The 16,077-nt window shown below is 40.3% G+C and overlaps 1 protein-coding gene across 3 annotated transcripts in view; it reads right to left on the bottom strand.

Moving 5' to 3' along the window:
* The window catches only part of Arhgef28 (Rho guanine nucleotide exchange factor 28), a 299,340-nt gene that overhangs the window by 177,372 nt on the left and 105,891 nt on the right, over positions 1-16,077 (bottom strand). For 2 of the 3 annotated variants that reach the window (XM_013158255.3, XM_063258338.1), the window contains exons 3-4: positions 15,927-16,074; positions 11,963-12,256 (exon numbers count right to left, since the gene is read on the bottom strand). In XM_013158255.3, the coding sequence (XP_013013709.1) occupies positions 11,963-12,256; positions 15,927-16,074 (442 nt within the window). The remainder of the gene's footprint in view (positions 1-11,962; positions 12,257-15,926; positions 16,075-16,077) is intronic. The other variant, XM_063258339.1, reaches the window with a different exon arrangement.

Genomic DNA, 16,077 nt, shown 5'->3' with positions numbered 1-16,077 from the left:
CGACCTGCCCTGGAATGGAATCGACCCGAGGTGACACTTTGAGGGCATTATCAAACATAAATAAGAAAAGGGCACCCAATTATTTATTTTTGTATGATAGGTGTCTCAATGTCAAAGTCTCATAATCTTTTGAAATATATTCTTAAGCACTGAAAGATAGTCAACCCCTACACTTTGCTTTTTACATTACAGACATGGACAACTCAATGCCAAAGCCCCTTACTCCTATAGAATGCATTCTGAAACAATGGAAGATGTTTGACCCTCACATGTTGAAAAGTCCTTTTGATATTTCTCTGCACATGTGCATGGCCTGTCTATCCCCCAGAGCTAAAATGGAATACAGAGGGAAGTATTAATTATGATGTTCTTTTACAACTACAGTCATATTGTAAGAAAGAGGAAAAATGGTCAGAATTACTTTATGTTCAAACTTTCTCTACATTAAGAAATAATTCTTATTTAAACTCAAGGTATAATTATAATCCTTATGAGACTACCCTCATTCATAGGTCTCTTTCTCTCAGTGACCTAAAGCAAACTAAGCTAGAACTAGGAAAGTTTTCAGATGACCCTGATAAGTAAGTACATCATGTCTTTGGAGGACTTACTCAGACCTATAAGCTAGGCTGGAAAGATGTAATATTAATCTTAAATCAAACATTGACTTCTAATGAGAGATAAGAAGCATTAAAAGCTGCTATTACATTTGGAGATGAATTTTATATTATTAATTTTAAACAGCTAGAAGATCAACAGTCAGGGGAACCACCAGTTCCCACTGGGGCATAAGCAGTCCGTACCCAAGACCCCAAGTGGCCTGGCGGCAAGACAAGAGATTGGAGCAGGAGACATTTTTAAGCATACATTCTCAAAGGTCTAAGAAGGACAAAAACCAAGCCTTCTAGTTATTTTAGATTGTCAGTTATTTTTCAAAAGAAAGATAAAAATCCTTCTGGCTTCTTAGATCATTTACTAGAGGCACTGATTAAAACATACTTCCCCCGGTCCCAAGTCAACAGAGGGGCAGATTTTTATTATTTATTATTAAGACATTTTTATTATCCAGGCAACACCAGATATTAGAAAAAAAGTTACAAAAGATCACCTTTGCTACAGATAGTTCACTTGATGCTTTAGTAAAAACTACCTCCTTAGTGTTGTATAATCAGGACTGGGAGAACACCAAGAGAGAAAACTAGTTTGTCCTTGTGCAGCCTTAAAAGAAACAGACTTTAAGTCTGATTCTTGGGGCTCCAAGAAGAGCTAGATAAGTTCAATCACCTGGTATTGCTGCCACAAGCCAGGCCACATTAAGAGGGACTGCCTTAACAGTGCCTCACCGAGACATGCCCTGCAAAGGGGACCACTAGGGGTCAGACTGCCCAATGAGGCCAACGTCCCAGAGTTCAAGCCCATCCTATCAGCTGGTCCAGTAGGGCTGATGGACCTTGGGGAACTCCGCCTCCTCCCTCTGGCCAGACTTTCATCTCTACCTGTCATCTCCGGGGAGGAGCCCTGAGTAATCATGATGAGAGGTGAAAACCAGCCAACTGCTGGACATTGGCACGTTTCTTTGTCCTTCTCCATCTCTGGCCTGCCTTCCAGGCATCATACCTCGAAAAGTCACCGAAAAATATCTTGCTTAAGCTGTAAGTAGGATAACTTTCTCTTCACTCATTCCTTTTAGTTATGCCTAAAAGCCCAACTTCCATCCTGGAGAGATTTTATCTTGTCTAAATACTGTAATATATATATCCAGGTTGCTAACTACTCAAAATGTTGATGAGACTGGTTTGTACATGTTGTTTATGTATAAAGGTTTCAGAGAGCTTTCATTGGTCAAAATAATATATTAATCTGATCCTCATAATCAAAAATTTAGAGATAATTATAATTAGAGCTACAGAGATTTATGACAAAATATCAGAGCTCATCAATAAAGGGACCTAAGAGTCAATAGATTATAATTACTATCCCTTAGAAATAGTTTCTAAATTTACCTGTCTGCTCTAGTTTGATTATACATGCCTTTGTATACATACTCTGATTATACGTGCTTTGATTAAAATTTGCTCTTGCCTAGAAGATGCTAAACCCAAGACATCATGCAGATAAAACCAATGAGTATGCCAAATTCCTTTTAGATGCTAAATTCCTGGGATCCACCAAATCTTGCCCAGGAAAAAAGGTTATATGACATATTGAGGAGGCCCTAACTAACTATACTCAGTGGGCTTTAAATGACACTGCAGCTGGTCTCTCTTTCCTAAATGAAGAAATAAAGTTAATGAGGCAGGCTGTCCTCCAAAATTGGATGGCATTAGACATTCTAACAGCACCAAGGGGGATATTTGTGCAATTGTAAAAACCAAATGTTGTGTACACATTCCTGATTCTCTTGCAAATATCTTATAGCTGTTTAAGATATAAGATGACAAATCAACGACATGACAGACTAAATTCCCTGGACCTTATTCTTATCCTCTTTATGGGAAGCCATTCCTAGCTCCTCTTGGTAAATATCTTTGTTAACTATACTGATAATTATCCTATTTATTCTATTATTTGGCCCATGCATATTTAATTATTTTTTTGGCTTTGTCTCCTCCAGCTTTAGCTGCATGCCTACCCAACGTGAAAACGCCTGGTGTCTGCCAAGGGCCTTTAGATAGACCCTCTGTAGAGTATCTCTGACTCCCAAAACACAACTACAACCTCCTTTAGCTTGAAGAAGCCAATTCTGCCATCACACGTTACTCCCTCACAGCGGTTCAGGTTTCTTCAGCGGGGGGATTGTTACAGGCAGCTGAGTTAGACAGAAACATTATAGGCAGTCAGACAGGGCTGGGCCCTTGAAGGAGCCAGTACAGAAGACCAGATACCTTGCAACTGTCGGGGAGACAGAGAACTCCACTAGGCCAGCCTCAAGACAAAAGATGACACAAATGCACCCACATACTTCCTTAACAATAAACATCAAGGATTGATGTTCTAAATAGGTCTCCATCACCCCGAGGAAGCCAGGAGTCACTAACCCAACTCCCTACAGGAAGAGTAACTGTTCTTTATGCATGTCTGCTTGCTATCTGACTCACCCGTTTGTCCCTGATTTAACCAATTTTAATCAATTTGAGCAATTAATCTTATTGGTTGGCCATAGCTCTGTCCTGCCTCATGTCCACCTTGCGAGTTCCCAAGCTTTCCCCGCCTTGGACCCACCTTTCCTTATGGTTTTGCTCTATAAAAATCCCTAGAAAAGGCAGGATCCTTGGCAACCCATCTGGGACCCTTCTGTCTCTCTCTCTCAGAAGCTTTCTTTCTCTCAATAAATATATTCTGCTCTTAACTTCTGTTGTTCCAAAAATTGATTCTTCAATTTTAGAGAACATCAACTCATACTAGATATCTAGTAGGGTAGGAGTCTCTTCTCTGTATCAGGTTTTACTCAGGCTCCATCCTCTTTTCAGATGTGGGCTCCATACATCACCCCATGTGTATGCACACACACTCTTGTGACAAACTTGTGACAAACTTTCAAAGTACCACAGCCACAGCTACAGCAACAGGCAAGGGAATCAGGAATATGAACATAAGGTGGGGCTATAGAAGATATTTTGAGGTTTCAGTCTATACAGCTCCATGCCCATGGCAGGGCTCACAGCTGAGAGTCAGCACGGATCTTCTGAAGGTCACTGGGGCCTTGCAAGGAGACACACAGTTTCCCCAAAACCCCACTTCACTGCCCCTCTCCCCCAAGTCTCTCCCATTCTTCCCCTTCAACCACTGCCCTTTTAACCTCCAAGGACTGGTAGCTATAAAACCCATGTCTCTTTGTGTTCTAAATAAAATAGTGCAAGGAAAGCTGCCAGCAGTCAAGCACTACGAGGAAACCTGTGAAAACAGCGAACTTTAACTTTTTCCTTCAGGAGAAGCAGTAAGTGATTCTTTGGCTGCTGTCAATTTCCTATTCAACTGTAGCCCCCCGAGTACAATCGAAACCTGCCATGTGGATCCTGCACGTTGTAGGGGCTCCCAGAGGAGGGGAGGCAGGAATGGGACGCAGCCAGCAAAAGCTGAACTTCAAAATATTCCTTGGCTCAGAGTCCTTTGGGAGGCACATCACGCTAGGGTGTATAAAAGTAAAAGCTTCCATTTATATTCTTTTCCCCTGGAAATCACAATAGAAGGAGAGCAACTGACTGCATAAAACCCTACCTTCTATTTCCCAGATGTGAGAGTGAGCAATTCTGTCTTCTGGCCTAAGGGCCATTGTTGCCAGACAAAAGTAGGAAGCTTATTTTTAAGGGCAAGTTTAAGCTGCTATTTCTCCTTTAAAATGCGGTACCTTAAACAGAGAATATGCACAAGAGAAACCACCTTACACAGAAAGGAGCAAAAGTCCTTTTCCTCAAGAGTTTATTCCTATTTCTTTATTAGCAGAGATTGTACTCCTTAAGAGACTTCTTTAGGAGACAAAGAACATTTTAAGGATAAGAATTTAAAATGTCACAAATAATATACAGATGGATAAGTAAGTATTGTCAAATAATTTTAGCAATTATCACAATAATTCACCACAGGATCTTTTCCAACGGTCATTCTTAGCACCTGAAGGAATATAAAATTTCAGCTTTACATGTCAGGAAAGGTGGAAGATGCTGGTCCCAGTAGACATATCAGGAAGACAGGAAGGATAGAAAATAAAATTAGATGTGTACACGGCTGCTTCAAAATGTATCTCCAAGAGAAACACACCAACCCCCCAAATCACTTGTTACCCAAAATGCATTCATTTCAAAACAGAAAAAGGAAGCTAGAAATTTGTATTTGGAAATAACCCCTTTATGGGTTTCCTACCCACTGGTGTTTCTGCTGGTGATGCTTCACGTCTGCCGTCCACACAAGGTCCACCGGCAGTAGCAAGGCACTGGACTCGGCATGCCCTCCTGGTCGGTAGGACCCAGAACACAGTGAAGCCTGGCCAATCAACAAGGCCTGCTCCAAGGCCTTGCTCTAGCGTCTGTCTCTGCAGCCAACAGACCATTTTCAAGGATAGAAACACAAGCCAAGCCCCATGTGAAGTGTTACACAAATCTTGATTCTTAACCAATTACAGATCTCTTTCTTCTCTATCCCAAAACAAGAGAAACAGATATCCTCCCCGACAAACCCTGCCAGGCCGACATTCCCTTTCTTTGTTGCCTAGAGGACAGGCCAAGCTCCTGACTGTGCAGCATGAAGCAAGATTTAGATGTCACATGAAATTGCCAGCTCTCTCTGAGTTCTTCATAATGAACTGTTAATTCTCACTTACTGGTTTTTCCTGCAGATAAGATGAGGTATTAAAATTGCTATTTAAACTCCCCATGTACAAACACTGGGGAATCAAGCCACACTTTAACAGCTGTTGAATAAAACCTCTCATAAAACTATTTTACAAAGTCCTTTTGGCCTCTTCTCTTCTTTGTCCCTTGTTAGTTGTAAAACACATAAAAACAAACACTGTTCTTCACAGGGTACTAACTCACGAAGACTATTCACAAGAGGTCAAACCGCCCCTGTCCTTCATAGTAGCACTACATTACGACAAGGTTTTCTGTTTTTTCTTTAAGTCCCTATTCATTATGTTGTGAGTGGCTTTTAGGCAAATAAATATACCCTACTTGAACTTCTTTTACAAAATAACCCTGCAACTCATAAATCATTTCTCTAATTTCTAGATTCAAGTTTAAGCCTATCGTAATGTTATTTATGAATTATACAGCATATTTAATCTGATCTTTGCAATCCCATAATAAAAATAATAAATTCTCTAAGCTGTCTTCCCTGGGTGCTGCCAGTTACACCAAATGATCATCTTTGGAGGCATCTCCTCAACCAACCAGATAGATACAGAATGAGAAGCCAGCTTCCTAAACATACCAGGTATTTAACTTTAAGCCTGAGACAGCCCCAAAGAAAAATTCTAGAAGCTTGATTGTCTTATCCTTCAAATTTCTTCCACATACACAGTCATTTAGGAAGGCAGGAGGAAAGCTGAATTTTCTAAGTTTAAAAATGTAATCTAACAGATAAGTCTTTGTTTTGTTAAAGACTTTAATATTTTTCCTGCATATTCAATTCCTGGCGCCACCTTTACAAAAACAGTATTTGTTATGGTTTTTTTGGTTAGTAACACAAAGAATCCCACATCCCCACATCTCCCATAATGAACAGAACATCTGCCTGTAGGAGACCTGTGATCACATGAACTACTACTTCTGCCTAGACAACTGGACAAGAGTCCAAATTCATTTTTCAAAATAATAATTTACTTCTGGCAAAAAAAGTCTTCAATCTGCCAATTTGCTACATGTAAGTTTATAAATATATGTGACCCTTTTTGTGTATTTTTTTAAGGAAATGGATCTTTCGGGTTTGGTTTTTCATCCTTTAATTAAAATCTGTGCCTGGAACCAGTTCCACCTCTCCACTGGCGGGGAGAGAAGTCGCTATGTTTACAGAAGAAACGCCATCAGCCCTGGGGCTGCACCAGGATGGCATCGCCTGCCCAAGGCCAGCTTTTGTGCTGCTCCCAGAACACAGAGCTAAGAAAGTGGTTCCACTGTACAGAAAGGGAAGGCTTCCAACGCTAAGGTCATCTGAGCAGCAACACATAACATGTGCACAGTAGAATATTCATCCCAGTTAACCTAATTGTCAACATTATGCTGATTTCTGAGAAAAAAATTTAAAACAAAACTGATAGATTGTAGAACTGTGTTGATAATTGTATTACGACTCAATGTTTCACTGTAAATGAGACTTTGGAGAGGCCTCAGTAGCTTCTGCCATGAAAGCTATTTCACAGAAGAAATGGGCTTAATTTTATAAAATAGAAATCCAGTTTCGTGGATGCTTGAAAATTAAATAAAATCTGGGATATTTCCTTCCCTTGAACACATAATGAAGTTGCATTGTGACTAATGATGGGTAAGATGCAGGCCAGCAGGTGGCTCTGCTTTTCTTTACAGGATGTGATGCTTCCTCAGACCCTGGCCCGTCTCCAGGTCCCCAGGCCTTCCTGATAACTCTCTCAAGGTCTGATAGAAGACAAACTGTCAGACTGACCATGAAATGCAAGGAATGTTTCACACTAAGTATTCAACTAGTCTCTTCAACAAAGCCATTATCAAAATGAATTAATACTCATTCGGTAATACCTACTTACACCCAAAGAAATCACAAATAGATGGACAACAAAGAATTTTTAACGAGAATGATTAAGGAGGCTTTCAAATGCCTTTTAAGCATATACTAAGAGAAACAATAATCACTCAACAGAATGGAGGTTCATCAAAAAGTTAAAAATAGAATTAGCATGCGATCCAGCAATCCCACTACTAGGTAAATATTCAAAGGAAATGAAATCAGTATGTTGAAAAGATATCTGCGTTCCCACCCTCATTGCAGCACTATTCACCAGAGCTAAGGAATGGAAACAACTGAAGTGTCCATCAACTCACAAATGGATAAAGAAAATGTGGAATATCCATATACACGGTGGAACACTATTCAGCCATAAAAAGGAATGAAAGCATGGTGTTTGTGGCAACATAGATCAAATTGAAATAAGCAGTTACAGAAAGGCAAGTACTGGATGATTTCACTTATATGTGGAATCTAAAAGAAAAAATTTATATCATAGAAGTTGAAAACAGAATGGTAGTTACTAGAAGCCTAGGGGCATAGGGAAAGAATGGATGACCATTAGCTACTAAGTTAGATAGGACCAAGATGTTCTAGTGTGCTTCTGTCACTACAGACAATAACATAATGTACAAGACCAATACTGCAAAAAAAAAAAAAAAAAAAAAGAAAAAGAAAGCTAGAACAACTGAGTTTGAAATTTTCATCATAAAGCAGTGATAAATGTTTGGGGAGATAAATATGTTTAATCTGATTTAGAGATTACACAATGCATACATCCATGGAAACATTATATGGTACCCGATTCACATGTAAAATTTCTATGTTTCTATGTGTGAGCTAAAAATAAATTTAGAAACAAGTTTCATAAAAAAGAAATAACTACTAGAAAATACACTCTTTTTCCCACTAATGCTACCTAACTTGCAGCAGGCCTCACCCTTTATTTATTCCATCAGTGCAATACATCTACCTAAAAGACAAGTAAAACCAGTAAAGTGTGTGTGCTAGAATAATTTGAGCATAGAAGATATTCGAAAATGCTTAAAGTTTACTATAGGAGTTAAGTACAAAGATATTCTTAATAATTCAAAATTAGCAGTATCTGATCAAATAGATTTGAATAGAAAATGACTCATTATATGCACAAAAGTGCATGTGTACATTGTAATAACCTAACAGAACCCAGCTGGTCTAGAGCAGCTGTGTTAGCCATTTGTCAAATGTTCTTATTTATTTCCAACTGAAAATGATTAATTTATGTCCAATTACTTGGTTATTCCGTGCAACAAAAATTTTAGCTCTCTCCTGTACACAGTACAATTTCTAAAGTAAAAAATTAAAAAAAGAAGAATTCATATTTGAATGTGCCTGTTTAGATGCCAAATTTGGTTTTTAAAAGAAATTTTTAAATTTCTTTTATTAGTACCCATTTGCAATTCATGCAGTTTACAACTATCTTGGGAGTAATTACAGGTACACAGGATAGAGCTTCTTTCTTTTTTTATCCCTTTTCCCCTTGCTTTCCCCTGCCCCTCCTCTGCTAGTTCCCCATCTCCTTTTTGCTATTCTTTGTCCCAGTTCATGCTATGACATTCAGGGTTTACATTAATCAGGGTTACTAGGGTTCTGTACATGGCGTATCTCTATTCTTCCTATTTCCCCTTCTCTCCTCTCACCTTTCACCCTTGTTCCCCTGGACCACTTCCCTATTGCAAGAGAGCCGCCCCCTTGTCCCTTTCTATCCATGTTTTATTATTTTCTTTGTTTGTACTTTGCCTCACTCAGATGAGAGATAACTATCTGTTATTTAAGCTTGTGTGTCTGGTTTATTTCATGCAACACTGTATTTTCCAGGTGCATCCATTGTCCTACAAATATCTCAAATTTAAAACAAATAATTATGACAAAAGTACCCTGGCAAATACATCTGCTAAGGCCTACCCATCTGAAATCCGCCATTATCCATATCTGAGCCACAGTGTGCACATACAAGAGAATTTGGGTATGAAAAGATGGGCATGGAAATCTAAACGCATGGTCACTGAGTCAAATCCCCCAACACAACATAAAATCCTACAGTAAAATTTGGTTTAAGAAGCAGGAGTTCATGTGTCTCTTGACACTAACATTGTAGAGAAGCTTTATCACAAGTCTATGCTGTAAGAAGTGTAACATCAGGTACTATAGACTGTTTTTGGAGATATTCTAGGAAAACTCCTAGAAAGGCTCAAGGAATTGTTTACAGCACCAGAATTTCATCATTACCTGCAGCTTCATTTCTCCAGATGGTAATCTGTTTTCCATAGATGTACATATAACACACAAAAGATGCCCTCTATGGAAATCCATTCACAAACACACAAAAGGTCAACTTTCATGAGAAACTTTGTATGTTTCCACACAGTTCTAATGCTTCTATGTTATTTCCTAACTTCATATTCAGAACAAGCCACTGAGGTAGTGCTAGTAGGATTTATTTCAGAGATTAAAACTTTGTGGCACAGAATTAAAGGAACTTGCCTGAATCTCATAGGCAGGAAGCAGCAAGTTCAGGGTGTAACCCTGACTCTAGAGCTCATTTTCTTAGTAACTATAACACCAGAATTGGTTTTCCATTAAATACCATGTCTCACCATGTAAAGAACTTACTCCAATTTGAAAAAATATCTGCCCTAGGTAAACATTGGCAGAAGCATCAGAAAGAAAAAATGTTTTGGTGACATAAATCTGTCTGATACAAGGATACAGGTAAATTGAAGGTCACCACAGACAGACTCTATAAACAAGAATGCATCTTCCAGTAGCCATGAAAATACCAACAAGAGACACCTTGACAATCAATCCAGTGTCCTCCGGTCCTGTATGATTCCACAGCTCTGCAGTGAATGTATGGGGGAACACACTCCCAACCTGTGCTATTGCCAACCCACAGACTACAATATTAGGGAATCTCAACTTGCACATTTTAGCATGAAAGATAAATATGGCATAAAAGTAACATGAATTTCACTTTGAAGTCTTTGAGTGTAAGCTATTCGTGTGCAGTTACAAAGTTCCATGACCTTCCATATTGTAATATTGCGGAAGCAGAAGTGGGATTTCCGCAGACGCGAGAAGGTGCCGAGGCGGGTCACAGGGCCAGGGACGGAGCCCTATTCCTGCTCTGCTCCACCCCTTTGGGCGCCCTGATGCTCTTCTCTCAGGACTTGAGGACAGGGACTGGGGCAAATGGTGAAAACTTGGTGTCTTTGTCAAATGGACATACTTTCCAAAAAACAAAATACTGCCCAACATTATAGCTTAAAAGCTTTTTTAAATCCAAGAAACTTACTAAAATGAAGTTCCTTTGCCAGAAAACATGATATAGGTGTGTTACGTATATTCATGTATACAACATCATCTATCAATACCTATGCAGAAAACATTATCATAGAGCATATATATTATACATAGACAGGAGACAGGCACGGTGCAGCCAAGACCTTCAGTTGTCACTTTTGCAGTGCCCCATGTAGCTCACGTTCCTTCACTAGATCCTCAGGAATGACGGTGCACAGAACAGACCCTCTAGGTGTCACTCCATTATAGATGTCAATGAGCCACCACCCAGCAAAGTACAGCACACAGGATTGTTGCGTGGCTTAACTCAAGACAAGATTTAAGACTTCTGTCAACCAAGTCTTAAAAAATAAAAAACAGCCTTATCTGTTCAGGAGAGTTTTAGCATGATTCTGGTTAAATGGAAAAAAAAATAGATTTCCTCTCTGATCATGGTGTAGAGTCATGTAAGTCTACATATAAAAATCATACTCTTTCACCTAAAATAATGTATTTAATCTTACCTATGATCAAGTCTAAGCCAACTTGTAACCAGAAGTTACCAGAAAGCAGAAAATCATAGAAATAGCATTGTTCAACCACAAAACTGTGATCTTGGGAATAAAGACAGTAATAATGTACATTGTGTTCAATAAAAACAAAATCTGTATTTTCAACAAAAGTATGCAATCTGTAATTTTCATAAGAAACATGTATTGGACAAATTAGCCTTGTACCTAGTACAGGGCTATGTACATTACCTACGGCTCTGTTCACACACTGTGTGTTATAAGTAGTTGAGAATCACAGTCCATTCTACATTTAGTAACCCTAAGAGTTAGTAGAAATACAAAGAAAAGTGCTTAAGGAAATGGAAATGCTAATTTCCATGATAATGACTTGATAAATACACATCATGTACATGCATGGAATTATTACACCACACCCAATAAATATATACAATTATATGTCAATTAAAATCTTTCAAAGTACAAATGTAAAATAAATGCTGTTGGTGATGCTGACATCTTTAAAGGCATCAGCTCATCGGTTACATTTCTCTCATGGCTGCATCTTTTCTAAGTGTTCCACTGACTTCAATTTTGTCCTTATTCCCTATTTGGAAACAGAGCAACAATATCCCCTTGCCACAACAGGAAAACTTGCCAACGGAAGGAGAGTCACAGAGTAAGGCCAGTGGCTCAGGAGCCTGTCACAAAGAGACTGTCCCATCACCATTAGGCAAAGCATTTCACCTCCACCTTCCCAGTACCTCCTGGGAAGAGCAGCAGAAACCAGACCAGAGAGGGTGGCTCAGGACCTCAAGAAACCCAACCCCAGAGCAGCAAGGCTCCGGTCCACGCTCTACAGGGAAGGAGACATTATGTAGAAAGGCGTGTCTGCACTTGACATAGACATGACATGTCTGCAATCTCTGGAGCATACCCACCCTCTGGTGAAGAGTCTCCCAGGACAGTCCACCCCGAAGGCAGCTCCAGCTGGGTCATCGCCATCACGAGCTCCTCATCCAATGCAGTCAGGGCGCCTGCTGTCAGGGCGAATGGTGTCAGCAGGGTCTGGTGACTACAGGCTGTGAGGCGGTTGGCCTGGGTAACCAGCAAACGGGCCAACCTGCAGGCCATGTTGTCCACGTAGGTCACCGAGCCGGAGCCCATGGTCACTGGGGAGTAACCTTCTGAGCAGAGGCACACAGACACAGTCACTGCTTCCTGTAGCCAGTGGCCTACACAAGAACACAGAGAGGAGTTCAGCTCAAGTCTGTGGGACACGCTTACAGGAGGACTCCAAGCCCCCCACAGCACTGCTGGGCGGATGGCTCTCCTCAGAGCGCCATGTTGTGGAAATGCAGCCACTCTGTGTCCCCAGTGAAAGCCCTCCCCAGCTCTAAAGTCAGTGGCTCCTGATTTTCAAACAATAATTTGTGAGCACTGAGCACTACCAGTCTCTTCTTCTCGTCACCACACAGTTATGTGCCACAAGGGCACCTTTACTTCTACTCCAACCCCGGAATCCAGGTCTGTCCAAGGGCCACTGCCCGCTACTGCTCCACCATTTCCTCTGCAGTCATGCAGTTTCACCCAGTTGCTTAGGCAACAGTTTTATAAGATCGCACCACAAAATTACACAAGTCCACCCCAACCCCAAAGACCTCGTCTGAATGTGATGAGGGAGAGGACTACCAAACAGGGAAAAAAAAAAATGTATGCACACACAGACACACACACACACACACACACACACACACACACACACACACACAGTACAATAAAAAAAAAAGTGAGTTTCTTGTAAATTTATTACAGTAAAAGATGTTCCCATTAATGCCCTCACAGTCATCCCGTCACTTTGAACACACTTATCCCATCATTCCTGACACCTTCCTACGCCATTCTTTCATAAGTGTCTTCATGGCTGCCTCAATGTCCTGAATCAATGCAAACCATTTATGTTTTACGGTCATTCTGACTTTGGGGAAGAGCCAGAAGTAACATGGTGCCAGACCTGGTGGACAAGGTGGATGAAAGCACACCATACCATTGTTAGGAGTCCACCTTTCCCTTGAATAGCACTTCTAGCAACATTCACTTTATTTTTTTATCACAACTCCTCGAAACACTCGGGAAAGGACTTCCAGAACTGCTTCAGAAAGTGGCAAGAATGATGAGAGAAATGTGTGTGGATCATGGGAGAGTATTTTGAGAGAGATTAATGGTAACATGTCTTTCTTTTAGCTGGGTATGGTGGACATGCCTGTAGTCTCAGCACTTGGGAGGCAGAGGCAAGAGGATTGCCATGAATGAGTTCAAGGCCAACCTGAGCTACATAGTGAGTTCAAGAACAGCCTGGACTATATAGCAAAACCCTGTCTCAAAAAAAACAACAACAAAAATTAAATTTAAACACCATATATTTCCATCACACCTTATATATATTCAGCAAATATATAAATTTGCATGAAAATAATAAACAGAAATATATTGTTCCATGCCCCCTTCTAATGATAGCTTCTATGTCTTATGGATGCTACACTGGTACTTCCAATGTAATTGGTCACCTAATCATATTCTCTATTTCTCCTTATGCTCTTGTTTATTGCTTCAGTCTTCCATTTTGCCAAATTTAGTGAATTTCTATACCCAAGTGTATTTTCAGGTGACCTCAGCAGAATTTCTAAATATCAGCAGGCTCACGCTGCTGTAATTCTGATAATCACAAGTCAACAGGGAATAGTCATTTATCTCTCACTGGCCTATGGCATTCCCTTTTCTCTAAGCAGAGCCCTAATGACTGTAAGTCACACAGCCTCTGCCTTATTCTCCAAAGCTTGTCTCCAAAGGTTCTGATGTGTGGGTTTCAAGGATCAAGAGCATTTCAAGTCACAAAAAGAGAGTCGCTGCCATGGTCACACTGACTTCTCAAAAGGCGAGGTGAAGAAGCACCATTTGCCCTCAGAGTACACATACCCAGGATAACTAAACACCGGTTTCACTGGGAAAGCTATAACCAGAGACATTTAAGATTTGGAAATAGACTGTCACTCACCTCCAGGGAATCTGTCAAGATGATGAGAAAAGTTATTATTTGTTGGTGATTTTGATTTGATTTCAGTACTGAGGATTGAACCCAGGACCTTTGCACTGAGTTCATGCTCAGCCCTTTTAATTTTTTAAGACAGGATCTTACTAAGTCACTAAGTTGCCCAGGCTGGGCTTGAACTTACAGTCTTACTCTTCAGCCTCCAGAGGGCTGAGATTACAGCTGTGCACCATCACACTCAGTTAAAATTTTTCTGTAACACACAGAAGGAGGATTGCTCTAACATATAAATAAACAAGAAACAAAAACAAAAACCAGTTTTGACATTGGGAGGCAGACTTTAGTGACTATTTTTATGCCTTCTCTATTCAAGTCTTGATTTTTAAAAAAAACTAAGGAATAAGGGGGAAACTAAGACACCAAAGTCATCATCATAAATAGCAGAGCAAAAGGACAGAGAAAAAGAGACCAAGACCCAAAGAAACTATGTGCCCTTAACTAAGTTTGACTTATTTTTCTTAGAAAGAAGGAGATTACAGAGCCCAAAAGAAAAGTGCTTAAAATTCTTACAGTCTCTGAAATTGGGTAACAGATTAATTCAATGACCAGGCCAGGCTGAAGAGTAGTCATTCATCTTTACAGTTTTCACTGTCTACACTGTCTACACACTCACAATCAACCTTTTTTCTACAAGGTACTTTTGTAGCAGCTATGCTACTTAAGAAAAAAGCTATTCTGCCTCAAACAGAGGCCAATCATACCTTTAAGAAAATATGAAGAGCCTTTACATGATACAACTTGATACCTATGATCAAGGATAATCAGCAAATAAAAAAAATAGCTCCCTGTCTGTTATGGTTTACATCTAAAATGTCCCCCAAAGCCTCATGCACTTTTGGGGAGTGTCAGTGAAAGTGACCTAAAAGAGTCCATCTTGCACCTGTGCTCCTTCCTTCTCTATAGTCCATCTTGCTTCCTGCCCACCATGACCCAAGCAGTGTTTCTCCACCAGACCCTTCTACCATGCTACTTTTGCCTTAGACCCAGCCAACCGTGGATTGTCCCTGTGAGCCTAAATAAACCCTTTAAGTTGTAGATGTCACATCTTTGTCACAGTGATGAGAAAAGAGAGTAAGACACTGTCCTACAGCTTATGGCCTTTTAACTCCACCTTTAGGTTAAAGTTTGATGCCCCTTAGGTACACAAACCACAAGCCACATCTCAATAAAAACACAAAGCATCTTTTGCTGGTAAGGGATATTTAAGCACATAATAACAGGCAAAATGGATATTTTGTCATCTGTCACCATCATGTTTGGTGAAAACAATTAGGAAAATCACACCTTTCAAAATGTGAACATGTTTTAGTGCAGAGAAAAAGTTCTGGAACCTGAGCTCCAGTAATGAAGATTCTAGATGGACAGAGAAGCACAGCCACCAAAAAAGAACAAGATAGGTGATCACAGGGCTATGAGAAAGGAAGACAAACTGTGTCACATCCAGTTCTTCCTGAGCCATCTCTGGCATTGGGCCTGATATGTAGGTATAGTGTTTCCTGCATTTGACAGCATCCAAAGCACACCCACCCTTGAGAGCTGGGTACAGACAGCGGAATGAGCTACCCAGGCTGAGATCAGGCTCTGGATGGAACTGTAGAAAGAAAATAAAGAACCTCAGGTGTGAGATAACACAGGGCAAGTGTTCTTCCTAATGTCACACACACACACACACACACACTGGTGCACATGGTCTGGGAGCACTTTCAGCTTCTCCTCCTGTTCTCTTCCTGGCCCACATCCAAGAGGAAAGATGCTTGTCGACAGATGTCTCACCGCCAGTTAAGGGGCCACCTCACCTGGAATGCTGGACTGCAGCACGTTGTCCTCTGTGCGCTCTGCGATCACAATGTGTCTCTGTTGTGATCCATCATAAACAAAGTAAAATTCCGCGTCTTCAGGAAGATAAACATTTTTGCCAAACTTTGCATAGATTGTCATCTGTCCCTG

This window comes from Cavia porcellus, unplaced genomic scaffold (assembly GCF_034190915.1).
Source record: "Cavia porcellus strain 051 isolate PalLab524CR breed Dunkin Hartley unplaced genomic scaffold, mCavPor4.1 scaffold_11, whole genome shotgun sequence".
In the NCBI taxonomy this organism is placed as follows: Eukaryota; Metazoa; Chordata; class Mammalia; order Rodentia; family Caviidae; genus Cavia; species Cavia porcellus.
Note: the sequence above shows the minus strand (reverse complement) of the source record. Positions and strands in the feature narration are given on the sequence as shown.